General features: G+C 50.7%; 2 protein-coding genes across 3 annotated transcripts in view; one reads left to right on the top strand and one right to left on the bottom strand.

The window, feature by feature from the left end:
* The window catches only part of EXOC3 (exocyst complex component 3), a 22,501-nt gene extending 10,124 nt beyond the window's left edge, over positions 1 to 12,377 (top strand). Inside the window, exons 9-12 of the mRNA XM_006876892.1 lie at positions 8,692 to 8,814; positions 11,211 to 11,372; positions 11,835 to 11,962; positions 12,206 to 12,377. Of these exons, the coding sequence (XP_006876954.1) occupies positions 8,692 to 8,814; positions 11,211 to 11,372; positions 11,835 to 11,962; positions 12,206 to 12,377 (585 nt within the window). The remainder of the gene's footprint in view (positions 1 to 8,691; positions 8,815 to 11,210; positions 11,373 to 11,834; positions 11,963 to 12,205) is intronic.
* Positions 12,378 to 19,351: 6,974 nt separating this feature from the next.
* SLC9A3 (solute carrier family 9, subfamily A (NHE3, cation proton antiporter 3), member 3) overlaps positions 19,352 to 26,329 on the bottom strand; it is a 55,687-nt gene continuing 48,709 nt past the window's right edge. The window contains exons 7-16 of one of the 2 annotated variants that reach the window (XM_006876890.1): positions 24,997 to 25,199; positions 24,476 to 24,565; positions 24,326 to 24,396; positions 22,343 to 22,472; positions 21,810 to 21,925; positions 21,016 to 21,145; positions 20,730 to 20,906; positions 20,427 to 20,499; positions 20,017 to 20,130; positions 19,352 to 19,602 (exon numbers count right to left, since the gene is read on the bottom strand). In XM_006876890.1, coding sequence (XP_006876952.1) covers positions 19,352 to 19,602; positions 20,017 to 20,130; positions 20,427 to 20,499; positions 20,730 to 20,906; positions 21,016 to 21,145; positions 21,810 to 21,925; positions 22,343 to 22,472; positions 24,326 to 24,396; positions 24,476 to 24,565; positions 24,997 to 25,199 — 1,355 coding nt within the window. The remainder of the gene's footprint in view (positions 19,603 to 20,016; positions 20,131 to 20,426; positions 20,500 to 20,729; positions 20,907 to 21,015; positions 21,146 to 21,809; positions 21,926 to 22,342; positions 22,473 to 24,325; positions 24,397 to 24,475; positions 24,566 to 24,996; positions 25,200 to 26,329) is intronic. The other variant, XM_006876891.1, reaches the window with a different exon arrangement.

Here is a 26,329-nt window from a genome sequence, read left to right as displayed (position 1 = left end):
GGGCCGTCTGGGTCTGGAGGTGGGCCGTCTGGGTCTGGAAGTGGGCCGTCTGGGTCTGGAGGTGGGCCGTCTGGGTCTGGAGGAGGACTGTCTGGTCTGGAGGAGGGCTGTCTGGGTCTGGAGGAGGGCTGTCTGGTCTGGAGGAGGGCTGTCTGGTCTGGAGGAGGGCTGTGTGGTCTGGAGGAGGCTGTCTGGTCTGGAGGAGGGCTGTCTGGGTCTGGAGGAGGGCTGTCTGGGTCTGGAGGAGGGTTGTCTGGGTCTGGAGGTGGACTGTCTGGTCCGGAGGAGGGTCGTCTGGGTCTGGAGGAGGGCTGCCTGGGTCTGGAGGAAGGCTGCCAGGGCAGCTGCTTCAACTTTCTGGGTTCCGCACTGCTCGCATCTCCCTCTGTCCCTGGTACACACAAACTGCTAGCTATGTTTCTGTGACTCTGGTTAGCTGAACCACACACTGGGCTCATGTAGGTAACTTGCTTGCAGTATGTGCCACATCGGTGTCCAGTCAGTACTGTTCCGACATGACACGCTGCACATGCTGCAGACCTGAGTGCGGTTGGCCTCATGCACAACGTTGCATAGTATTCCGTTGTGTATGTACCAGTGTTTGTTTATGCATTCTTCCACTGATGGGCATTTAGGCTGTCTCTGTCTTTTTGCTGTTGTGAATAATGATGCATATCCTGGCTCCAATGTCTTCTGGATATTAAGTAGAGGGATTTCTGGGTCATACGGTATTTCTGTTTTCAACTCTCAGGAACAGATTTGATGCATTAGGTACTAATGTCAAAGACCTGGAGAGTTAAGGGATGATATTAACAGTTTCATACAGGAGGAAAACAAAAGTTCATTAAGAAGACAAGAAACAAAAGACCAAGTGGATATCAGAAGAGACTATGAAACTTGCTCTCCAGTGCAGAGATGTTAAAATGGAAGAAATGAGAGGGTAAAAGAGCTGAGCAGGAAATTTCAAAGGACAGCTCGAGAAAACAAAGTCAAATATTATAATGAAATATGTAAAGATCTTGAGTTAAAAAGCCAAAAGGGAAGAACACACTCAGCATTTCTTAAACTGAGGAAACTGAAGAAAATATTCAAACCTCAACTTGCAATACTGAAAGATTCTTTGGTCAAAATATTGGATGATGCAGAAAGCATCAAAAAAGGAAAAAATACAGAGAGTCATTGTATCCTTCTTTTGAATTGTTTTTCAGTTAGTTCCATTATCTTTTCTTCCTCAGAGATGTTTTCTGGCTTTGCATCTTGGTCATTTGTTTGAGCCAGTCTCTCCTGTTTCTTCATGTGAGCTAAAGTTGTCTGTTGTTTCTGGGACAGTGTGGTGGTGTTGTATTTGCATTTAATGGATTGTATGTTGATGTGTCCTTAGGCTCTTGCCAACTGTCTCAGGTAGGTGTAGAGAATAGAAGAGTGTGCACTGTTTTCCCTTTGCCATTTGTGTACCTCAATGTAGGATGGTTTGACTGGTGTTGGCTGTGGTCTGTCTTTGATCAGGTGACTAGGAGCTGTTAGTGGCTCTTGGCCAGGCCAGTTGGTGGATCTACAGAAGGTATGGTTATGGCTGGGCTGTACGGGCACCATTGCCAACTCCTGTCAGGTGGGAAAGAGGAGAATACAGAAAAGAGAGAGGAAAAAAAGCAACCAACCATTAAAAGAGAAAATAATAAAGGAGAGAGCGGGAAAAAAAAAAAAAGAGAGCAACCAGAAGAAATGAATATAGTAGCTAAAAAGAGAAAAGAGGAACAGGAAAATGGAACTATAGAAGAGAGAAAAATGAAAGAAATAAACAAAGAAAACACTTGGAAACATCAGGAAGGTGAAAAGAGAATAAGAGTAGACAGTAAAGATAGATAATAAAGATGAAGAAAAAAAGAAAGGGGAAATAAACTGAAGAAAAGAGAGTAGACAGTAGTAAAGATAGATATAAAGGTGGGGAAAAGAAAGGGGAAATGAGAAACTGAAGAAAAGATGGAAAAACGAAAATGGAGAGAAGGATAAAATCCAAGGGAATGGAAAGAGGAGAAGAAAGAATAAATAAACAAATGAAAACAACAAAAGGAAAAACCCAAAACCCCACAACGATGCAGTTGTTGGATCTGGAGAGGAGAAGACTCTGGGCAGTACTACCGGCCCAGGAGCTCACGGAGTGGGGGAGGGAGACACTGACACCAGTGTCTGGCCCTAAATGGCGTTCCTTCAGGCTTAGGTGTTCTCTGTGTTCAAGATGCTTAATCAGGAAGTAGTTCATGGAGGCCTTTGGTGGAGCAGGTTGTCGTGTCTGTTAGGACCGCAGGGTGACTTATGAGGGTCTGCTGGCTCTGTGGGTTCTGGAGCCGAGCTCTCCCCACTCCAGGCACCAGAGGCATGTAGCTGGCCCTCACCTCACACTGGCATGACATACAACCATGTGGCTTTGAACTCCCTAAGAGCAGGGTCTTCACTGGGGGTGGTTGAGAATAGAAGCTGGCCACACCTCAGGTTACCAGGGGAGCATGGGGTAAAAGAAGGAATGGCACCTTTCCCATCACCTGTTGTGAATCTGCTCTGTGAGGCCACCTTCTGTTGCCAAATCTACTCACAAAAGTTCAAGATGGTTGTGCTGCATCTGGCCAGATGTTCTTCTCACCATCTTTCCTTGGCTTCTGCCAGCAACCATTCAATCCACTTCTGTAACCTTTCCTCTGAAGTTCAGGGTTACAGGAATTTCGTCTGTGTCTGTTTCATTTGGTCTCTTGCATCTTTGTTGTAGAGGGGTCCATGTAGTGCATCTGCCTAGTCTGCCATCTTGCCGGAAGTCCTCATTGTCCAACTTTCACATGTGTATGATGCGATTGAAAATACCGTGGCTTGGGTCAGATGCACCTTATTGCTCAGACTTTGCTCTTGAACGCTTTAAAGAGGTCTTCTACAATGTAAAGAGGTCTTCTACAATGTAAAGAGGTCTTCTACAGTGTAATACATTGTTTGCTTTCTTGACTACTGCTTTCATAAATGTTGATGGTGGATCAAAGCAAAATGAAGTCTTTGACAACTTCAATCTTTTCTCCATTTATCATGATATTATTTATTGCCCCAGTGGTGAGGATTTTTGTTTTCTTGACATAGAGGTGCAATCCATACTGAAGGCGGTGGTCTTTGATCTTCGTCAGTAAGTATTTTATGTCATTTTTGCTTCCAGTAAGCAAGGTTGTATCACTTGCATCAATAGGTTACTCATTAATGAGTCTTCCTCCAATCCTGATGCCACTTTCTTCATATCTAGTTTCTCAGATTATTTGCTCAGCATACAGTTTGAGTAAATATGTTGAAAGAATACAACCCTGGTGCACACCTTGCCCGATTTTAAACCATTCAGTGTCCCTTGTTCTGTTTGAACAACTGCCTTTTGGTCGGCGTACAGCTTCCTCTTGAGCACAGTGATGTGTTCTAGAATATCCATTCTTTGCTATATTATCTACAGCCTGTCAGAATCCACACAGTCGTAAGCCTCTGCATAGTCAATAAAGCACAGGTAAACATCTTTTCTGGTATTCTCTGCTTTCGGCCAAGATCCATCTCAAGTCAGTCATGAGATCCCTAGTTTCACATCCCCTTCTAAATCTGGCTCGAACTGCTGGCAAGTTTCCTGTCAGTTGCAGCCGTTGTTAAATTATTTTCACCAAAATTTTCCTTGACTGTGATATTAATGATATTGTTCAATAATTTCTACATTCTATTTGATTACTTCTTTTTGGAATGGGCACAATATGAATTTCTTCCAATCGGTTGGCTAGGTAGCCATCTTCCAAATTTCTTGGCATAGAAGAGTGAGCACCTCCAGTGCTGCATCAGTTTGGTAAAGGATTTCTGGTTTTGGTTTTTTGGGGAGCACGGACATGGTTATATTTTAATTAATCTCCACAAATTCCTCCATTTAAAAACACTTGTCTTGACTTCAGGTGCTTCCTCCCCTTCTCCCTGATCAGTGACATTTGGGGTCTCTTCAGCTTCTTTTGTTTCTGTAAGGGTCTCATACATTTTCTGGGCCCTGATCATTTCTTTCAGTGCATCAAATGGACTTTCTACCGGGTCAGGAGGGGAACAACTAAATTGAAATCATCAATTTGCCTATTTAATTTTCTGATGTTTACTTGAAATTGCTCACCTAGTTGGTTCCCCTGTCTCTGTTAGCTTGTTGTCATTGGATTCCCAAGTTTTTTTTTCTCGATGCTAAGATTCCCTCTCAGTTGCTTAATAGTATCTTGTATTTCCTTTTGCATTCGGATCCATTCTGGTTGATAGCCATTATCTACTAATATTCTGTTTAGGTTGTGAGTCATGGAATGAATAGATGAGCAGCCAGAACATTTTTTGAGGGTTTTCCTTTCCCTTTTGCCATCGATTCCGGAAGGAGATCCTCCACCAAACGCTCAATTGCTTGAGTTATCTTTTGTTTTTCACTCTCTCTTACATCTTTAATAATTAAACTGTCAGCAAAATACTGGCTGTGTGTAGTTTATGCTTCTGATATTCCATCACTTGTTCAGTTGCACGGTCTGCTCTAAATTGCCGATATTGCTTTTCGTTGACTTGGAGTTCCCAAACCAATAAAACTTCAAACCTGAAATACTGCTGGTTCTGGGGTGTTTTGTGTTTGAATTTATCGTCTTCTTCCGCATCATCAGCTGTCTTCTGTCTGGCATTTGTTTGTTGTATTCCATAAGAAAGCACATTCCTGTAAGCTTCTTCAATCTGAATAAACATTACAGAATCTGCTGTACTAGAACCACTGTCTGGATGGTATTGCTTGGCAAGCTTACGAAAAGATTATCTGACATCATCTGCAGAGCAGTCTTCATCAAGATTCAATGGCCTGTAATACTCTCTGATCTTCTTTTTGCATTTATGGGTTGACATCATTCTAGACCTAATGACACCAAAAGATGAAAGCATTTTCATTTCATTAGGAATCACTGAAGCATTTATCAGGAGAGATTTATGATTTGAGCCTTCATCAGATACATTGGGTTCATTATTGTACCTGTAGTTCACCACTGGACCAATAAACAACATTCTTATCCACGGAGAAAAGATTGAAGTTGTCAAGGACTTCATTCTTCTTGGATCAACTATCAACACTCGTGGAAGCAGCAGTCAAGAGATCAGACGACGTATTGCATTGGGCAAATTTGCTGCACAGGAACTTTTTAAAGTGTTGAAGAGCAGAGATGTCAGCTTGAGGACTAAGGTGCACCTGACCCAAGCCATGATATTTTCAATAACCTCATATGCATGCGAAAGCTGGACAGTAAATAAGGAAGACTGTAGAAGAATTGATGCCTTTGAATTGTGGTGTTGGAGGTGAATACTAAAAGTGACATGGGCTGCCTAAAGATCCAATAGATCTGTTTTGGAAGAAGTGCAGCCAGAGTGCTCCTTGGAGGCCAGGATGGCTAAGCTTCGTCTCTCATACTTTGGACATATTGTCCGGAGTTGTCCATTTCTGGAGCCTTGTTTTTCACCAATGCCTTCAGTGCAACTTGGATGGACTTCTTGCTTCAGTGCCATTGGCTCTTGATCATGTGCTACCTCTTGAAACGATTGAGCAGCGATCATTTCTTTTTGGTACAGTGAATCTGTGTATACATTTCATCTTCTTTTGATGCTTTCTGCATCATTCAATACTTTGCCCATAAAATCTTCCGATACTGCAAGTAGAGGCTTGAATTTTTTCTTCAGTTTTTAGAGCTTGAGGAATGATGAGTGTGCTCTTCCCTTTTGGTTTTCTAACTCCATGCCGTTGCACATTTCATTATAATATTTTATCCTCTAGTGCTTCCCTTTGAAATTTTCTGTTAGGCTATTTTACTTCCTTACTTCTTCCATTCGTTTTAGCATAACTATGCTGGAGTGCAACTTTCAGAGTCTCTCCTGATACCTGTTTAGTCCTCTCTTCCTTTTGCTTTCTCCCTGTATGTTTCTGATGTTATCCCGCAGCTCTTCTAGTCTTTGCTCATTAATTCTTAAATGCATCAAATATATTCTTGAGATGGTCTCTAAATATAGGTGCGATATATAGTCAAGGTCCTATTTTGGCTCTCGTGGACTTGTTTTCATTTACTTCAGCTTCAGCCAGAACTTGCATATGAATAGTTCATGGCCTGTTCCACAGTCTGCCCCTGCCCTTGTTTTGGCTGATGAGGTGGAGCTTTTCCATTGTTTCCTCCCACAGATGTAGTTAGTTTGACTTCTGTGTATTCCATCTCATAAGGTCCTTGTATATAGTCAGTCACCTTTTATGTTGTTTAGAAAAGCTATTTGCAATGTTGTTGGTCTTGTAAAATTACATCATGCGATCCCCAGCTTCATTTCTGTCTTCAAGGCCATATTTTCCGATTACTGATCCTTTCTCTTTCCAACCTTTGTATTCCAGTCACCAGTAATTATCAATGCATCCTGATTACAAAGAAGTTGGTAGAATTCTTCAATTTCATCATGACTGGCTTTAGTGGTTCATGCATAAAGTTGAATAATAGTGGTATTAAATAGTCTTCTTTGTAGCTGTATGGAGATGATCTTTTCAGACAGTTGTCCTTCAAGGTAGATCTTGAAATGTTCCTTTTGATGCTGAATGCTTTGCTATAACTCCTGAGCTTGTTGTCTTTGGCATAGTTAACTATGTGATTGTCTGATTCAAAATGGCCAAAAGCAATCCAGTTCAGCTCCGTAATCTCTAGGCTATTGAACCTTAGGCTTTCCATTTCCGTTTTGACAATTTTCCTAGATTCGTACATCATACATTCCATGTTCTGATCACTAATGGATGTGTGCAGCTGTTTCTCCTTATTTCCTGTTGTACCCCCCTCAGCAGATGAAGGTCCTGAAAGCTTTACTCCATTTGTGAGACATCATGGTCAGCTCTCCTTTGAGGAGGCAGCCCTTCCCCAGTCGTATCTGAGTGCCTTCCAGCCTGAGGACCTCATCTTCTAACACTGTAGCTGACAGTGTTCCACTGTTGTTCATAAGATTTTCAGTAGCTAAACCATCACAGGTAATCTGCCTCTCCTTCCTAGTCTGTCTGAATCTGAAAGCACTGCTGAAACGTGTCCACCCTGGGTGGGTCTGCTGGTATTTAAATGACCAGTGGCAGAGCTTCCAGCATCCCAGCAACACGCAAGCCACCGGAGTCCAACAAACTGATAGACAAGTGGTGGGCTTGCCTTACGGTCCTTGGTGTATTCAGGGTTGCTTGTCAGCACCATAATTCAGCACAGCGGATTTTCTCCAGTCTTATTCTTTCTTATTCACTGACCAGCGTTTCCATGTATATGAGGTGATTGAAAATACCATGATTTGGGCCTGGCACACCTTAGTCTTCATTTTAACACTTTATTGAGCTCTTTTGTAGCAGATTAGCACAATGCAGTATGTTGTTTGATTTCTTGATTGTTGCTTCCATGGACATTGTATATTCAAGTAAAATGAAATCCTTTATCGATAGTGTCAGTCTTTTTTCTCTCTGATGATGTTGCTTGTTGACTGTGTATTGGCTGATTTTCGGACGTTGATTGGCAGGTCTTCCTAGTTCACCGTAAGTTTGGAAGTGTCACTGCAGCCTACTCTGTATCATAGCGACATTTCAGTGTCCGCCAACAGTAGGATGCTGCATGACGGGCTGAGAGGTGGTATAGTTTTGTGGGTTTTTTAGAAAGTTTTTATTGTGAATTATGTGGGCTTACATGGGAGAACAGTTTTTACATTCATCCTATCGTATTTCGTTTCATTGCAATGATCACAATCCCTTCCATGCATCATCAGATAACCAAAGGGTACACCCCGTAAGTCTGTCCCCCGGCTGTCAACACACAGCCCCTCTCCCTCCCTGAGTCCAGTGTCCCCAGCTGCTCCATCTGTCCATATCATCGTCTCTGTCTCCATCCTTGGCATCACTGCCTCTCGGGGTAGGGTCCTGCTCTCCATTCTTCTCACTTGATGATCCCAGGGACCTCCGCTCCTGGGCTGCAAAGTCAATCTCTCCCTTCCTTTTGTGAAAAAACATCTACCTCTACATTTCCGACCCTCACAGTCAGTCCTGATGGCAATTATTCACTATTGTAGAGGTGGTGTAGTTTTGAGGGGTGGTTTGCAAGCAAATGTCTGTCAGTTTCAAATGTATTTACCTTTTGACTGAATAACTTCACTAAGGAATTTTGCCTACAGAAATATACAAATTCACTGGAGCATTCTTTACAATCTCATTTCTAATCACAAAATGTGAAGACATGTTAAATGCCCACCAGTAGAGAGTGGAGCAAGTTTTAGGGTATTCATATGTGAGGGGGCTTCAAAAGTTTGTGGAAAATCCCATTATGTTTTAATTCATTTTTCCATGAACTTTCTGAAGCCCTCTCGTAATGAACTCATGTTAACTATTAATTAAAAGTAAAACACGTGTATACATACCTAACAAACTGTATAATGAAGCACATTAGCGAATTCCATGCACAGTATAAATCTTATTTTAAACTGTATATTAAAGATGAATTTGTGTTCTATTAGAGTTTTTACATGAGATGTGCAGCCGTTACAATCACACAGCCTATTCACACAGACAGAACAAAACTGGACGAGCCACATCCCCCACAGAAGGCCATGCTGTCAGGCGTTGTAAGAGGAGACTCTTCTATGCTTGCTTTTCAGCAACACCTCAACGAGTTGATGACCAAGAAGTGGCTTTCAGGATCGAATGCTGTGGACATCATCTGTGTTACCGTGGAAGACTATTTCAATGACTTTGCCAAGATTAAGAATCCATATAAAACGGTGGGTGTGTGGCATGCTGCAGACCTTCCAATTTGGAGGGTTCTGGGTTAAAGTACAGGTTTTTGTCCTGAGCTTTTCCTGGTGGTTTTACACACCCAGGGAGAGATGGAGTGTTCATCAAGGTTGGAGGCTAAAAGGCAGCTGCGGTGGAGGCTCTCAGCCAGCCTCACTCCTCCCCGCCCCGCTGCACTGCCCACAGAGATTTTCTAAGAGGTGCTAACCAGGGGGGTGGGGGACAGCACGTCAGGGGACTAGGGTTGAATGGCACCAGGCCAGGGAACCGGGACGAAGCGATAGCCCAGTCTGCTGTTCTCAGCGTCTGCAGCCAGCACAAGTGCAGCTACTATCGGGCAGTCACGTGTCTGCAGCTGCTGGCTTCCCCTGAGACCACCCCACACAGCCATAGGCAGCTCTGGACCTGACCTGGAGGTGGGTCACCTTCCTTGCTTTGTGGATACGGAGGTATCTGACACAAAATAACGAGTGTTTCCAGGTATTGTTTGTGTCAACTAAACGGCTGGCTAGCCTGGGCCCTGGTGACACTGGATGACCGAAAGCAGAGGACACTTCAGTGTAGGAAAGTGTGGACATTCTGCAGTTCTGCTTTCCTTCACCAGACTGGCTGAGGGGCTTTTGTTTTCCATCTGATGTTCTGGGGTTGACTTAAGTGCTCTGCGTCGGTGGAGGTCGTCACTGTTTCTTACTTTGGTCAGTCCCAGTGGAGAGGTGATAGGGTCCCTGCATTCCTGAGAAGAGCTCAGCTTGGGGTCAGCTGCCCTGGCGTCCGCAGCCCATGAGCAGCGTGGACGGCTGGTATCTGTAGGGTGTCATTGGCTGATCTTCAGTAGATCATCAGGCCTAGTGCAGAAGCCCCGCTGAAGGGTTCAGCATCACCGCGTATGTCGGCCTCCATGACAGGCAGCTGGTGGCTCTGCAGGACGTACACTGACCGGGAATTGAACCTGGGTCTCCCACACACAAGGTGGGGTTTCTTCCTACCCTTGAACCACCTCTGTGCCCAAATCCAAGTCGCTCCTGACGTGTTACTGATTTGTGCTCGCTGTGTCCCGTCGTCTCTCTGTCCTGTGGGTTTCACTCACACAGCAGGAAGTGGCCTGCAGTTCTGCTGTGTGTCTCTAGTCTTCCCAGAAGCCCCATGGCTTCATTCATCTTTGCGCCTTTGGTATCTTTCTTTTTTTCCCTAATTTTGCTCAAAGTGCTATAACCCTAGAGACACGACATAGTGAATACCTAGTAACTACAAGTCAGAATACTACACGGGAAGTGTTGTAGGGTCCACACCCTGGGGAGTGTCCTCAGGAGCATCACTCTGTTGCTTACACTTAGCCCCTGCCCATGCGGCCTTTTCCTCTCAGGGATGAAGTCAGTTCCCTGCTTTGATGAATGGCCTGTCCTCTCTCCTGGGCGCACACATTCTGCAGACACGTTGTGTGTCTGGTGGTTGTGTTCACTGCTTTGTGGTGCCCTCTCGGGGCTGTGATTTCTCAGCCCCAGGGTGGGCTGTGTGGTAGCTGTTGTCCCCGTCACATATAACCTCCAGGTTAGACCCCGCAGGTCCCCCAGGGCTCCTGGGAACTGGTTTGTATTCCCCTCATCATATTGAGCCCAGGACCCTTTTCCTGTATGCCTTCCATGGCTTGTCCACTCCGCTACATACTAGCTCGGGGTTACTTTTGAGCAGTCATGCCCTTATTTGTAATATTGTCAAGTTTATCAAATTTTCTTTTATGGTTAGAGCTTTCTTGGCACCTTGAGAATTTTTCATCCTAAGTCACGAACCATATTAAAAGTTGATGCCGTGTGCCCACGTTGAGGGCTGTGTTCCAGCCGGGTTTCTCCTCCCTGCTCATTCTGCCTCAGCCTGTCCCTCTCTAAGGGCTCTTGTGCACCTTTCTTAACCTGGAAGCTCTGTGGTTGTGAGTCTCGCGGGGATGATGTGAATCTTGGGTAGGATTTCTATCCAAGGCATATAGGATCAGCACTGGACTGTGAACCACTAGGTCTCGGCAGCTCAAACCTGCCAGCTGCTCCTGTAAACTCTATACAGGGTCGCTGTGAGTGGAACCGACTGGACAGCACTTAACAACAACAACTACAACGTGAGACTGGGTCCCCCAGACAGGACTCACGTGTTTTCTCCCAGAGCCTGGCCCTGGCCCTGGGCTCGGCCACTCATGCGGTAGCGCTGTGGGCTGTGGCTGGTGGTGCAGGCTCTCCGGGCACCCCTTCACGTTGGGGTGACCAGCATAGTAAGTCTAATAAGTGAAGACTCAGTAAGTTCTCACAATTTTGCGTCTTTAACTTATTTTACATTCTGCCGGTCGTCCTGAGCAGAACGAGGCAGGACACTAACGAGCGCCCGCGTGTCCCCGCAGCGCGTGGTGGTGGAGGCGCACTGGCGCGTCGTGGTGGAGTACCTGCGGGCTGTCATGCAGAAGCGCATCTCCTTCCGCGGCCCCGAGGAGCGCAAGGAGGGAGCTGAGCGCATGCTCAAGGAAGCTGAGCAGTTCCGCTTCCTGTTCCGGAAGCTGGCATCGGTGAGAACTGGGCCCAACCCCTGTGACGGAGGGAAGCAGGGACCGCCAGTGGGTCGTGCCCAGATATCCAGGCAGCCATAGTAACACCTGCCCCCGACGGCTGTGGTGTGTAGCCACCGAGTCGACCCAGGATCTTCCTAGCCTCCCTGTACCACGCCCTGGGGCAGCCCCCCGACTCGGAATGAGCCCGCCCAGGTCCCCCCTCAAAATGAGACCTTTCTTGCTCCCTGCTTGGCGTCCTTGTGTGGCATTGAAAGCTAAGCACTGGACAACTAACCATAAAGTTGGTGGTTCAAAGCTACCACCTACTCCTTGGAGACCCTAAACAGGGTTACTATGAATCATAACCAACTTCGGGGCATTTAACAACGAAATGTACCCCCCTGTCCCCCCCCCCCACACTTGAACCCAGCCCTGCCCTGTCTCCTTTGGGGCTGTGTGGACATGGTCCTGTTTCCCCAGGGGGTTGGGGAGGACGTGGACGGGCACTGCGACGCCATCGTGGCCATTGCAGAGGTCATTAAGCTCACGGACCCTTCCCTGCTCTACCTGGAGGTCTCAACTCTGGTCAGCAAGTACCCAGATATCAGGTAACAGCTCTGGGGGAGCCTCGAGAGGGCAGGTAGCCACGCGGCTGTGAAAGCTTTGTCTCCACTGTCACATGTGTCTTCCAGTCAGAGTGGGGTCCTAGTCCTGCTGTTACATATACCTGGCACGGGTGATGGTGGTGGTGGGGGGGAACGGCCCCCTGGGCTCAGTTTGTCTATGTGGTTAGGAAGGTGGCTGGGTCTGTCCAGGCGGTGGGCATCAGGTGCATGTCTGCCCCTCCCCAGGGATGAACACATCGGTGCACTGCTGACAATGCGAGGGGATGCCACCCGGGACATGAAGCAGACCATCATTGAGACACTGGAGCAAGGCCAGACACAGACGAACCCCAACTACGTGCCCCTCTTCAAGGAGATCATCGTGCCAAGTCTGAATGTGACCAAGCTCCTGAAGTAACTCTCAGCTAGTTTGTGTGTAGATCCTCCTGGTCGCATTTCAGCCCTCCAGCATTCCCTCGAGGACTCGGGTCTGCCCTGCTGACGTGTGGGCACCTATCTTCAGGGCTGCATTTGATGATGGCTCTTGACGAACCAAGTGTTCTGACAGCCAAGCCTCGCCGGCAGCTGGACTCTAAGCAAGGTGCCTGAGGGAGTGGGGTGGGGTGCACAGTGAGCAGGCGTGGCCTGTGCCCTATGAGCTATGAATGTACCCCTTCATTAAAGAGGCTGCCATCCCAGCACCCAGCTCCCACCCTGATTCCCTAAAGAAAGGGAGCTGGACCTCATCCATGGGCAGACACCAGGGTGCGTGGAGGCGGGGTCCCCAAGCTTGACACTACCCTCAGGACCCCACCTCCCAGAGAGGGTGGACATCTGGCCTGGTGGGTGCTGCCAGAGACATTCTAACAGGAAGAGGTCAGTGTTGGGAGCCAAAGTTTGGAGGCGTGGTATGGTGCTGCAGTTTAAGGTGCAAGGCCGGGGATCCTCGGAACGCTGTACAGGGTCACTATGAGGATCCACTGCACGGCACACCGAGAACTTTGGAGAAGCACACATGAAAAGTCACACTTAATTGGTGTCATGTATTTTAAGATGTATCCATTTTGATGCTTCTTAATGACCCACAGCCCCCTAATGCCCCCTTTCTACTATGTAGCCTCTCTGCAGGGTCTTCAGCAGTGCTAGGGGCAGTTCCACATTATTTATTCCTTGTGTTTAAAAACTGCAGCCACACTAAAAGACACCCCCTGCACTTCCCCCAGCCCTTCCTCAGTCTCACCAGCCCCTTTCCACCTCCACCCTCCACATCCTCTTTCCCTCCTTCCTCCTTCCTTGTTTTGGGTCTTCCTGAGACTGCCAGCTTGCTGGGGGTAAAGGAACCCGGGGAAGAAGCCTGCCTGGAGCAGGGGTCCAGAGGCCGGTACAGTGCTGCTGGGGGAAGCTGTGGCTCTGACTGAGATGTGCTCATCTATAAAAATACTCTGCAGTGCCGTTCAAAGACAACTTCCCAACTTAGGTCGTCTCCTGGATTCTCAGTTTTCTTCAGTAGGCGTCCCCGGAAAAGGGAAACTGTCTTGGGGCTCCTGAGCCTCAGTGCCTCCCACTTCTTCCTCCAGCCCCGGGAGGGAGTGCAGGGGCCTCTTCTCAGAAGGGAGGCGCTCTGGCAGCTTGGACATACCCTCTTGCATCACTATCTGAGGCTGCTTTATAGCAACTTGAAAATGACTGGTTTCTGGAAAACCAACTCTGGATCGGCTGCCTATGGGCAGTTTTTGTTTTCTCAGCATTTAAATACTGACATGTAGAGCTCAGAAGGCCTGTGGGAAAGACTGAGGCGGTGCCCTGTGGGGAGGGGTTGCTTCTTGTTAGGTGCCATCGAGTTGGTACCGACTCATAGCGACCCTATGCACAGCAAAACGAAACACTGCCCGGTCCTGGGCCAACCTCACTACTGTTGCCGCGCTTGAGCCCATTGATGCTGCCACTTGGCCAGTCCATCTCGTTGGGGGGTCTTCCTCTTTTTCTCTGACCCTCCACCTTGCTAAACATGATATCCTCCAGCGACTAGTCCCTCCTGACAATATGTCCGAAGTATGAGAGATGAAGTTTGGCCATCTTGGCCTCCAAGGAGCACTCTGGATGCACTTTTTACAACACAGATCTGTTGGTTCTTTTGGCAGCCCATGGCACTTTCAATATTCTCCAACACCATAACTCATAGGCATCAATTCTTATACGATCTTCCTTATTCACTGTCCAGCTTTCGCATCCATATCAGGTTATTGAAAATACCATGGCTTGGGTCAGGCGCACCTTAGTCCTCAAGCTGGCATCTTTGCTCTTCAACACTTTAACAAGGTCTTGTGCAGCAGATTTGTCTAATGCAATATGTCCTTTGATTTGACTGCTGCTTCTGTGGGTGTTGATAGTTGATCCAAGAAGAATGATGTCCTTGACAACTTCAATCTTTTCTCCATTGATAAGAATGTTGTTTATTGGCCCAGTGGTGAGGATTGTTGTCTGTACATTGACAGGTAATCCATACTGACGGCTGTGCTCTTTGATCTTCAGTAAATATCTTAAGTCCCCTTCAGGAGCTCTGGTAGTGTAGAGGGTACAAATCCAAATCCGGGCTGTGAACCACAAGGTCAGCAGTTGGAAACTACCAGCAGTTCCGTGAGAGAAAGACGAGGCGTTCTGCTCCCGTAAGGATTTACAGCCTCAGAAACCCTGTGCGTGGATGGTCACTGTGAGTCGGAATCGGCTCCACGGCACTTAACAACAGCAGCTTTACTTTCAGCAAACAAGGTTGTATCATCTGGCTATCGCAGGTGGTTAATGAGTTTTCCTCCAGTCTGGGGCACACAGACCACTTTCTCTTCAGCCTACCCACAGCTCTGCCTCATTCACCAACTTCATCTCTGGCTGACCCCGAGACCCTCCTCACTGGTCGTCTTTCCTTTCTCCACTCTGTTCTAGAACACTTTTGAAAACCAATTCCCCCAAGTCACCTGCTGAGGCCTACAAGGTGCATATGTGGGTACAGTGCCTGCCCCCCATTATGCCTAACCCACTTGGGTTTTGGTGCCTCAGGAGCTCACCCTCATGCTTCCCAGCCACCACTGCTCCCAACCCCAGGCCTCTTGGTGTACGGGGGCTGATGGTTGGCCTTGGAGCCTCCGTTTGATCCCTGATCTTTCCCCAACATCAGGGAAGTGCTTCGCAGTGGCCAAACAGATGTCCTCCCGGCGTGTGGCCACACACTCGTGTCAGTATGGTGATGCCAGTTGGTGTTTGTGGGCTGCTGCCTGGGAGTTCTTGATAGGATTGCTCAAATCATTCACAAAGTTACCCAGAAATGCCTTGAAATATTTTAATAGGATCAATCCAGCAATCATTGTAAGAGTCTGATGAAGGCCCCGCCCCCAACCTAGACCTCTCTAACAGCACACGAGGGGCATCTGAAGGCACATCATGTGATTGGGATTACACAGTGACAAAGATGGCGTTCGCAAAAAATGTACACGACATATCACGACTCAACCACGTTCCACTTAAGTTGCTGTGAAATTCTACCCTTATTTCCTTTCACAACAGATCCCTGGGACACAGTATGTTGAATGCTAACAGTTCTCTTCGAGAAAACACAGAAGTGAGACAGTGACAAATGTGTGTACTTTATAGCGACAACAACCAAGTATGCCACAAAGTTCAGTATTAAATAAATAGGAAATTCTTTCCTAGTAAAAATTTTTACGAACAGTTTCCTAAGGAAATACATTCATGTGACTGCTTACATTCTGCTGCACGACAATGACGGATGACGAGTCTTCTCGTCTGAAATGTAACTATAGTACTAGGGTCCAGAACAGTGTGCAGATAGACTGGAACCTGCTGAATCCTTCCTTATGTAAGCAAGTGAAGTATGGGGAAGTGAGGGTTCCTCATCTGAAACTTCTGTTCCATTGTGGACGTGCTTAACTGTGTTGTGCACGTAAGCACAGAGGAAAACTCAAGCCTGAGGTTGAGTCAGGGAATCTTAGTTCAGTGGGTTTACTGCACATCTGCCATCTCTGACCTGCAGTGGGACAGCCAGGAGCCAACTGTCCAAGGCCATTTTCCTTGACAGGGGCCCTTGTGAGGGCAGCTAGAAGTGCTCGGCTGGCTCACTCTGGGCAGTAGGGAGGCACTTGGAAAGGCAGTTTTGATCCTTGTCACCAAGACTACTGCAGAGCAGATGTGTGGGCTGGTGGCCCTCGGATGTAGTGGGGACTCTGCCACAGGCTCGGCCTGTTCTAGACAAATTGTTCTTGGCAACGAGTGGGCAGTGCATACATTTCCGTAAAGATAGCAATTGATGGGTCTAGCTCATTGAGCAGGGATGGTCTTAGAGTTACTAGTTGGCAGATTTTGTTGCATAGATAGTGGCTGGATTTTATGCTCAAGAATTTATTAAGATGGTTACACAATGTAGAGAACAGTGACTGCACTTGCTATGTAATGGCTGAGCCAGTGACTCAAACACGGGAGAAAGCTGGACTCCTTCAACAAACCAACCTCTACCAGTGATGCCGCCAGCAACCACAGTTGTCTGCGTTGGTGAACAAACTCCACGATGCCGTTTTCCTTTTTCTTCTCCCTTTCACAGCAAAGCTATGGACAGAAAATTGTAGACCTTTTTTCCATCAAGGACTCAATGTGCAATATTGACACAATATAAACTGGAGAACTCACCTATGATTGCTTTGAGAACCTACAGTATCAGAAATTGATTATAAGACAAAATGAGTAATTTCATTTTCCTGAGCAAGAGAGTGTCTGGTTTGCTTTAGAAAAGATTATAGTAGGAGTGTCCTTGCATCCACTGTCCCTCAGTCCTCTCCTAGGGCGGCTGGGTCCAAAGCTTCCGAATCCAATGGACACGTGCCTCCGCAGAGAGTGGTGCCCTATGGGGGGGGGGGGGAGCAGCTCCCTGAGAGTTGGTAGGGGTGGGTGAGAGCGACTGGACTATGGCATCAGGGGGACAGGAGCAGGGTCAGAGACAAGGTGTCATCCTAAGGATGTGTCAGCGTCTGCTGAAGTCCCTCCACGTCTTCGACAAACGACGGCTTCGTGGGCAGTGCTCTGGTCCCTCTGCATGCTGAGCGTAAAGGCCAGACAGATCTGCAGTCCTTTGATTCCAGTCCCCACGTTGTTAAACACGTGTTGTTTGTGGAATTCACTGCCCCTTGCTGACTCCTTACCCAGCCGATGCTTACCACCCCCGCAGAACCACTGGACACTGAGCCCTGGGTGGGCGGGGGCACATCAGACGGGACTCTCAGAGAGTCAGAACCAGGGCCTGCTCTTTTGGGGCCCTGGTCCACATCCCCGGGCACACCCTTCCCTGGGCGTGCAGACACGCCCCGCCCCGCCATCGCGGGGTCAGTGCCCTCACAGCGGGGTCTCTTCCTGCTCCAGGTCGTGCGGCGGAGCGTGGCAAGAAGGCTGCAGCGAGGCCAGTTTCAGCAAAGCGGGACGGCGGCGTGCGCGAGGCCGCTGGAACGAGCGCCGACTGTTCACGCGGCGCGCTGCCGCCGACCTCGCGTGTGCGCTCAGCAGCCCCCGGCGCTCGGATCGTGGCTCCGCCCCTGGTGTGGACTCCACCCCCGACCCCGGCTCGCCGTCGGGCGTCTCGGAGGGCGCGTTGGGCTCGGTGGGATTCGCGGGCTCGGCGGGCGGCGTGGGGCTCGGGGCGCGCGGGCGCGGGCGCCGAGTGGGGAGCAAAGGCGACTCGGGGGCGGTTGGCGGCTCTTTGCGCGGGGAGGACTGTCCGGTCAAAGGCACGTCTGAGCTCGTGTCACCTGCGGGAGGACATAGAGTGAGCGGCGCTGGTGTCCTGGATACCCCCCAGCGAGAGCGCAAAACCCAGCAAAGCCTGGTCACTCCGCGCCACGCGCGTCCTCACCCTGGTACGGAGTCAGTGTGTTTTAGGGTTTCTGACCCTGCGGTCCACAAGATCACAGGTCGTCAAGGAAAACGTGTGAAATGGACCAGGACTGGGAAAGAGCGCAAGGTTCGATTCTAAGTGTTGCTGCTCCGGAGGTTAGTGCTAGCAGGGTCAAGGGCAGGAGTGGCTCCTAGCCGCCTTCCACTCGGTCTGCCTTGAGCCTTACAGCTGCCAAGTCCCTCACATGGGGGCTCAAGTCACAGGGAGAGACTTCCTGGGGGTCCACTCGAGGGAGGGTCCCAGATCTGATCTGGTCCACCTGGAATCCCTGCTTGAGTGGCTGCTGGCGTTCACAAAGACAGTCAGCCAAGGGGCCCCTCTATAGGAGGGTAATCCAGCACCGTGGTACCCGCTGTTACAGAAGATGGGGGTCAGGGCCAAAAGCAAAAGGATGAGTCCTGGGAAGGTCCTGAGAGCTGTCCACAGGAGGATGTGGTGCAGTGGTGTGACTGAGCGTGACTCACCTCATTTCTAGTCCTAAATATTGACCCAGGAGAAAGTCCAGTGTGGTTCATAAAGAAAACTCTTGTACCTGCCTAGCCTAACCCGCAGTGAAAGGGCTGGCTGTTTCCCGAGCTGGGCCTCACTGAGCGCTCATCTCATCCAATCATCCACAAGGAGAAAAATACCTTGTTTCTCTTCACTTCAACTGAGGGTGAGACCTAGCCGCAGCTAGACTCGACCCACCTAGGTGTCCCCCAAGTGAGTGTCTCCTCCTCCTCAGCGAGCACCCAAAGGAAGTGTAAAGTGGGGAAGATACCCAGCCGGTCACTCCCCCCAGACCTGCTGAATCAAGCTCCTTCTTCCTCGCTGCCCTCTCCTCTCTCGCCTCCCCTTTCCTCCGAGCTCTCCTGTCTGCTCTCTTGAGCTGGGAAGGCACCCACACACACATACACAGGCCCCTTGACACCCTTCCTCTGCACGCTTCTCTGTAGAAGACCAGTTGTTTGTGGTTACGTCAAGTTCTGACTCATAACTATGACACTCTATTGGGTTTCCAAGGCGGTAAATCTTTCTCCTGCAGTAGTGGCTGGTGGATTCGCAAAGTTCTGTCATGCTCCAGCATAGTGTCTATACCAAGGCCATATTTTCCAACCTTGTGGTTTGCACTCCAGAGTCACCACGCACCCATAGGAGGCTAGAGGGAACCGTTAAGTTATTCTCTCTTGGACCGCCTGCTCTGGGATAAACGGACAACCTAAAAGTAAATTCCAGTAAGGCAGCATGTTAAGAAGCCAGCTCCTCAAAACACCCAGAACTCTAGGACTTAGAGAGCAGAGAAGCAGGGGAACCGCCCACCCCGTCTCTGCAGCAGGGTAAGAGGCTGTGGAAAGAGAGAAGGAAGCGTCTGGAGAGAAAGTCCGCAGAAGTCCAGGCCCCACATGCCAGAGAGACCTGAAGAGAAAGAGATACAGCAGAAAGAGCGGGCGTTAGCGCAGCAGTTACATGTGCGTGGACTCAGGCAGCCCGGGCCGCGGAGCCTCCTCTGGGTCCCCGTCCGCCAGCAGGAAGGAGTCCGCCGACTTGGTGCTAAGCCGGATGGGCGTCAGTCTGCGGAAGTTGTCGGGCGAGCAGGGAATCTGCACCCGGGCCCGCTGGGAGGGCACCACTGTCTCCTCGGGAGACAACCACGGCGGCACCCTGGCTAGGATGCCTGGGTCCTCATCCGGGGAGAACACGGGGTTGTCAATTCCTAGGGGAGAGAGCAGCGGCTGCTAAGTCCGGCCCGCGCCTAGGCCTGGACGCACCGGGCTCCACACGTCCGCTTCCAATGACTGAGCCTGGTCCCATCGGGGACCCTCCCACTGCTGATCACCCTGACCATGAAGCACCCATCGATGAGTCCCTCATCCGCCATGTGTGCCCTCCAGGTTCCGGCAGGGCCTTTCCCCCCTAACAAAGAGGCTGTGGACCAGCCAGGGGCTGAGAGGTCAACCGGACTCCTGTGACTGAAAGCCTGGGGCTCCCGGAGGCACCCGCACCCAGCCTGCTTCTCCTGTGCCCACAGTCACAGGGCACCACTGACCACCTGCAGAGCACCGGAGGCTGGCCACCCTGGGTTCTGGGCCACTTCCTCCCCATGGCCTGGCCCCTCCAGTGGTCCCACCTGCTGTGGAGTCTGTCGTGCTGTCTTTGGTGACGTTGGCCAGGAACTCGATGCCTCCACTCATGTCTTCAGCCTCGTAAGGGTGGGTGTCCTCAGGGTCTGAGAGCTCCAGATCTGCTGCAGGGAGAGGGGATCCGGGAGGGCAAGGTGGGAGCCGCTGCTGGATGTTCTCAGGACAGGTCCTCCCGGGGCCAGGAGAGGCCACGGCGAGACCACGTCCTGCTGCAGAGCTCGGGTCTCCCCCACCCACACTCTGCCTGGTCACAGAACCAGGACAGGACGAGGCCCATGGGGTCTGCTTGCCCAGAGGGGCGCTTCTCTGTGGGCCTCGGGAACCCCAGGGCCCACTAACCCTCTACCCCAGCCCCGCCGCCATCCCAGGCACGGCCCCCTTGCTGCTCGCTTCTTACCTCGCTCCTTGATGGGGAGGTTGTGCAGCGGGGTCTCCATGGGCAGCTTCCCATTGGGGATACTGCTGTTCCTCTGGGAGATGCGGAGACAGGGGTCAGCACGACCCACCACCACGGAAGGGCAGGGTCATCCTGGGAGGCCTTCCCTGCCCCCACGGCCCCCACTGCCCTGCGCGCTGACCTCCATCTCTGTGATGATTCCCGCCCTCCAATGCCCTTAGTCCGGTGATGACCTCTATCCCTCAGGTTACGCCCCGATTCCCCCAGAAATGACCTGAAATGTGATCCCTGCCCCGCCCCTACCCTCTTCTGCGCGCGCTCCCGCTTGTACAGCTTGGCAGCCTTCTTGTTCTGACAGATGCCCAGCTTGGTGGACTTGAAGGACTCCAGGCGTTTCCGCATGGTCCGGTGGAAGATCTCCTTGTCCTGTTTCTCGTCCTCATTCGGTGAGAGCTCATGGCGGCTGTACAAGTGCTTGTACTACGAGGGAGCAGCGCCGAGTCCACCGACCCGCTCGCCAGCGCCCCCTTGAGGAGCCTCCGTGCGGACCGTCCCCCCACTCCCGCCCCCAGGCCCCACCGGCACGCACTTCCTGCCGTGGCTTGTACAGGTACTGCTGCAGCGTGTGGTGGGTCACCATGTCCTCTGTGTCGCGAATGCTCCTCCGCCGCTGCTCCAGCGACTGCATGTCCAGACAGACGGCGCTGACGTTCTCTCGCCTGTCAGGGGCGCAGACAACGCGTGTCCCAGAGCTGCACCTACCCCGCAGACTGACACCCATTACCCCTCGGCATGCACAGGCCCTGGTCCCCAGTGGACGCTGAACACAACACACGTGAGATGGACACTGAAGAGACCCAAGAAAAGGCCTCAGCTGTTCGCAGGCTCCGCAGGGCCCAGACTAGGCAGGAGGCCCCAAAGCTGGGCCCCACAGGGGTTGCCTGGTGGGAACGCAGGCGATTGGCCCTCTGCCCCTTGCCAACTGCTGCCCATTGCTTCCTGTCCCTCCCTCCTCCCTCCCTCTTCTCTTCTGTCCTCCTCCCCCTCCCTCTGCCCTTCTCTGTCCCTCCTCCCTTTCTTCTCCCTCCCTCCTTCTCTTCCTCTTTCCTCCCTCCCCGCTCCTTTTTTCCCATCTCCCTCCTCTCTCCACTATGGGCAATGCAAACACAAACATAATCTTGCTCCTTGGTCAATAAGAGAGACATGCGTGGCACTCCCATGGGCTTCCTTCCAGTTGGGAGCCCAGACTAGCCCCTGCTTACAACCCTGATTGCTCCCAGATGCTAATGGCTAGTGTATGTCCTGAGAGGCCTTGCTGACCAGCTGTGGTCAGGAGGACTGGGGCTGGTGGACCAACCATGAGCCCCGAGCATGGGCACATACAGAAGGTAGGAAACAGAGGCCTCCACGGTGGATGGCCGTGGCGTGCTGAAGTCCACATTAACCATGTTGTCTGTGCTCGGTGAGCGGATGAAGGCTAGGGACCCCCGACGTTCGCCCTGCAAGGAGAAACAGCCAGGTGTGTGTGTTTCTGTGCATGGACACATGCCTGCACACACATGCATGTGACTTGGGAGCTTATGGGAGAGAAGACACGGGCTAAGGGTCTAAGGACCTGGGCTCACATCTCAGACCCTCCACCACGGTCAGCTATGTGCTCTACAGAAAGCCACCTGGGGTCACCTGCTGTCTGCCAAATGCAGGGTGTCAGAGGGCTCGTGAACCCTGTGGGACCTTGCAGGCAGGTTATCCTGGAGAGCATGGTGTCCCCACAATGTCTCGGGGTACAGGAGGGGGATGAGGGTATACACAGAGTGGGGGCCATGACAGGACCACTGTCCCCCCCCTCCCCCCAGTTCCCGAGAGGAGCCATGTCCTAGACCCTGTCCAGCCAGGAGTACGTGCCCCTCGCCAACCTCAGCCACGTAGCTGATGGCATCTTTCAAGTTGAGTTCGTGGAAAACATTCAGGATCCTATCTCTGGACTTCTGGGCTGAGCGTCTCATGAGGACTTTGCTGAGGAATTTCCTGTCGAAGTTGGACCACCTGGGGGAGTCAGACATGGGCATTAGGTCCACCCAGAAGGGGCTCCCCCCCCCAGCTGCAGACTCCACAGGAAGCTTCTCCCCACGTGGTCAGTGATGCCACAAAGGCATTGGTAAAGCAGAAACAGGAGCCGTGCCGGACTAGTCTAGTATTTGTCTTTCTCATGAAGGCAGCTGTCAGGAAAGGTGGGGACTCCATCTTCCCAGTCTTAATATAACTTTGTCAACACTTGCTCCCTGATCTGCTGCAGTGAGGGTCACGTCCTACCGTGCAGAGCGGGGACAAGGGGCAAACAGATCTGGCTTCACTCTGACCCTGACAGGGAGCCAGGCCCAACAGACACAAGCGTCTGTTCAATGGAACAGAATTGGAAATTCAGGTCACTGGGGAAGGTGTCTAGGTCAGCCGGGGCAGGGAGGCAGGTCCAAGTTTGGGTGTCGCTCTGCACAAGGACCCCTGATGCCATGTCACCCAGATTCAGCTCTCGTCTAGCACTTACTGCACGGATATTTGGCGCAGGCTAATTTTTTGGCTTTGCCAAGGAGCCGGAAAGAAATTTAAGCAGTGCTTTCCAAGGGGGACATCGGCAAATCAAAGGGTCCCATTCTCCTCTGCCCGGTGCCCATCCTGACAATGACATCCACAGAGACCCTCCTTCACTTTGGGGAGGCCACACAGCCCCACCTCCGGGCTGTTTTCTTCAACTTTAAACATAATCAGTGAGTCTGAGATGACAATGCAGGGCAAATAGCGTACAACTGACTTCAGGCCGACTTCAGAGAGCTTGTGGGTTTGGCTCCAGTGAATACAAAAGTCAGGCTTACGGTAGTCTAGTGAGTGTGCGTTATGAAAAAGTATGAAATATCGTGAGAGTGACCCAAATGTGACACACAGACGTGAAGTGAGAACAGTGGTCACCTTAGGCAGGTCCAGTGTGGCGTCGCTCCAAACCTTCAGTGTGTAAGGAAGACAGTATTTATGAAGCACCCTAACACAACGTGCCTGCATATTCTACTTACAGTGTGCATCGAAACATTACGACTGGAATTATTGTTAGCGATGTTCCAGTGTATCTGAAGGCGTTGCTTTCATATTTTTTCTGCATCGAGTCCTGGTGTGGCACTGGACCAGAAGTCCAGGGTAAGCACTGGACTACAAGGACACCCTATACAGGGTCGTTATGAGTTGGAACTGATACGTCAGCACTTAACAACAATGATGCATAGAAAGGAACACTGTATTCTAAGACAAACATTTGACTAATGGTAGATACAAACTGTACAAATTTGACTTAAAGATGTAGGAATGGAATTCGTTCATGATCTGGGTACTGCCTGTGCTTAATGAAACAGAACCAGCCACCGAGAATTTTAAGGACTTACATTACTAGATTTATTATAGTTTTAATTATAAAATGAATTTTTAAAATAAACTATAAGCCCAGGGTTTGAGTTTTATGGACAAAATAATTAGACAATGGAAGACTAATGGCAGGTTCCTGATTTTCCGTCACTGGCCAATCAGATGACTTGGAATTCTCTGTGCCCCTCACCCTCACCTCCTGGTGAAGTCTGGATGCACCTATGGTTCCCACCTCACATCCAGATGTCCTCTTGCCCTGAGCAGGTACCACAGAGATTGGACCAGCCCGGGTCTGCACACAGCGTGTGAACCGTCTCCTAGCTGGTTTTAGTTTCAGAATGCCCAGAAACTAGGCCTGGGGGGCACCTGGCTCCCAGTGACAGGGACCCTACATCAGGGCTGTTGGTTGAGGGGCTGGCCGGGAAGGAGCAGCGACAAGCAGAGCCTGAATTCCCTCCCTTGTGCAGCAGGGGGCGGTGTAAACCACTCACTTGTCTCTGAGGTAATTGTGTCCTATCTGGCCTGAGATGTCCTCAATGGCTGATAGAATGTGGTCAAAGGCCTTTTGAGGGAAGACATTGGTTAGTGCCCCTGGGACCGCCCAGCCCCCCGTCCCTGGCCCCCAGCCTCTGCCCCCTCACCCGGCCATGCAGCTTCTCGTTGAGTTTGGGTTCCCTGTGTTCACTTCTCTTCACCTTCAACCACTGCACCAGGGGCTTGATGGTCAGGCCCTGGGGGACAGGCATGTCCACGCTCAGGCCTCTGGAGCAGGTGCAGCTGGCTCCGCACAGCCCCAGTGCCCCGTGCCCACAGGTCCCCGACCCCGGACTATTTCTATGGAGAAGACCCCGCAGGGTCACCACCACAGCACTGAGGGGCCTGCCCAGCAAGCCAGGAAGGCTGATGTAACATTAACTGGCCTTGTTAATCAGCTACATCATCGGGGAGAACATTCTAGGACAAACCGTGTGGCGTCCCCTGTGGCCTTCCAGAGAACCTACAAAGCCTTCTCGTTACTAAAATTACAAAACCCAATTAAGGCCGTTGCCTCAGAGCCCTGGGTCATGGGTGCTTCTTCCCCCAGTCCCTCAGACCCGGGTGGTCAGCTGGTGGGGAGGGTGGCCTCGGGCAGTCTGTCCCCGGTGTGCTGAGCGAGGCCCACCTGGAAGATGACGGTGAAGAAGACCACGATGATGGTGGTGCTGACGAAGAGATTCTTCTCCTTGACCTTGTTCTCGTCCAGGAGGACCACCAGGGCATAGGCCACAGCCCCACGCAGGCCACCGTAGGACATGACCACCTGGTCGATGATCTCCAGCTGCACCATCCGGTAGCGGTTCAGCACCCAGGTCTGGAGGACTACACCTGTGGGTGGAGGTGTGTACTCAGCATCCTCCCAGGGGCCGTCCACAGGGGCCTGGACCTCAGCTGTGGCTCTGGGAGACACCTGGACAGTGTCTCTCAAAATTATGTCGGGGTCCTCACCCCAGGATCTGGGAAAGTGACCATTTGTAGGGTCTTTGGAGACGCTCTCAGTTAGGAAAACCTGAGGTCATACCAAGCCAAACGGAATGAAACCTCCGGCCGCCGAGTCTACCCCACTCTTGGCGGCCACCCGACACGACAGAGGACTTCTCCCAGCTTCTTCTGAAGCTGCACGTCTTTACGGGAACAGAAAGCGTCATCTTTCTTCTTCAGAGTTGCGGGTGGGTTTGAACTGCTGACCTTTAGGTTAGCTGCTCCATACTTAACCCCCTGCACCACCAGGGCTCATCCGGTCATCCCATAAGGAAGAACAATGAGACTGGTTGTCATCAAATTGGTTCCGACCTATGGTGACCTCTGTATTATTGAGTACAAGTACCCCCTAGGGTTTTCTTGGCTGTGATCTTTATAGGAGCGGATTTCCAGATCTTTCTGCGTAGTTACCGGGTGGACTCAAATCACCAATCGATAGACTAGTAAAGTCCACTGGCATCTTTCTGACTCATAACAGCTCCAGAGAGAGTAGAACTTCCTCGTACAGCTGCCAAGGCAGTTGCACTGTGGGTTAGGCACTGGGCTGCTAACCACAAGGTCGGCAGTTCAAACCCACCAGCTGCTCCATGGGAGAAAGATGAGACAGTCTGTTCCTGTGAGGATTTACAGCCTTGGAATCCCACTATAAAGTCACTGTGACCCTAACTGACTGCATGCAACAGGCTTGGCTTTGGGCTTTAATCTTTATGACAGCAGACAGCCGCATCTGTCAACAAGTGGCCAGCAGGGTCAAACCTCCAGCCTCCCGTTTAGCTGCTGAGCGCTTTAAGCATGGTGCCACCAGGAGTCCTAACCCTGTCTGAGTTAAGTGCCGTCGAGTCGGTTCCGACTCATAGCGACCCTCTATAGGGTTTCCGAGGAGCAGCTAGTGAGCTTGAACTGCCGACCTTACAGTTCAAACGGCTTTGCAGTCTGTGGTGTCCACGTGACAGAACTGCAGACAGATGCAGGGTCAC

This window comes from Chrysochloris asiatica, unplaced genomic scaffold (assembly GCF_000296735.1).
Source record: "Chrysochloris asiatica unplaced genomic scaffold, ChrAsi1.0 scaffold00424, whole genome shotgun sequence".
In the NCBI taxonomy this organism is placed as follows: Eukaryota; Metazoa; Chordata; class Mammalia; order Afrosoricida; family Chrysochloridae; genus Chrysochloris; species Chrysochloris asiatica.
This window is presented reverse-complemented; position numbering and strand designations above follow the sequence as displayed.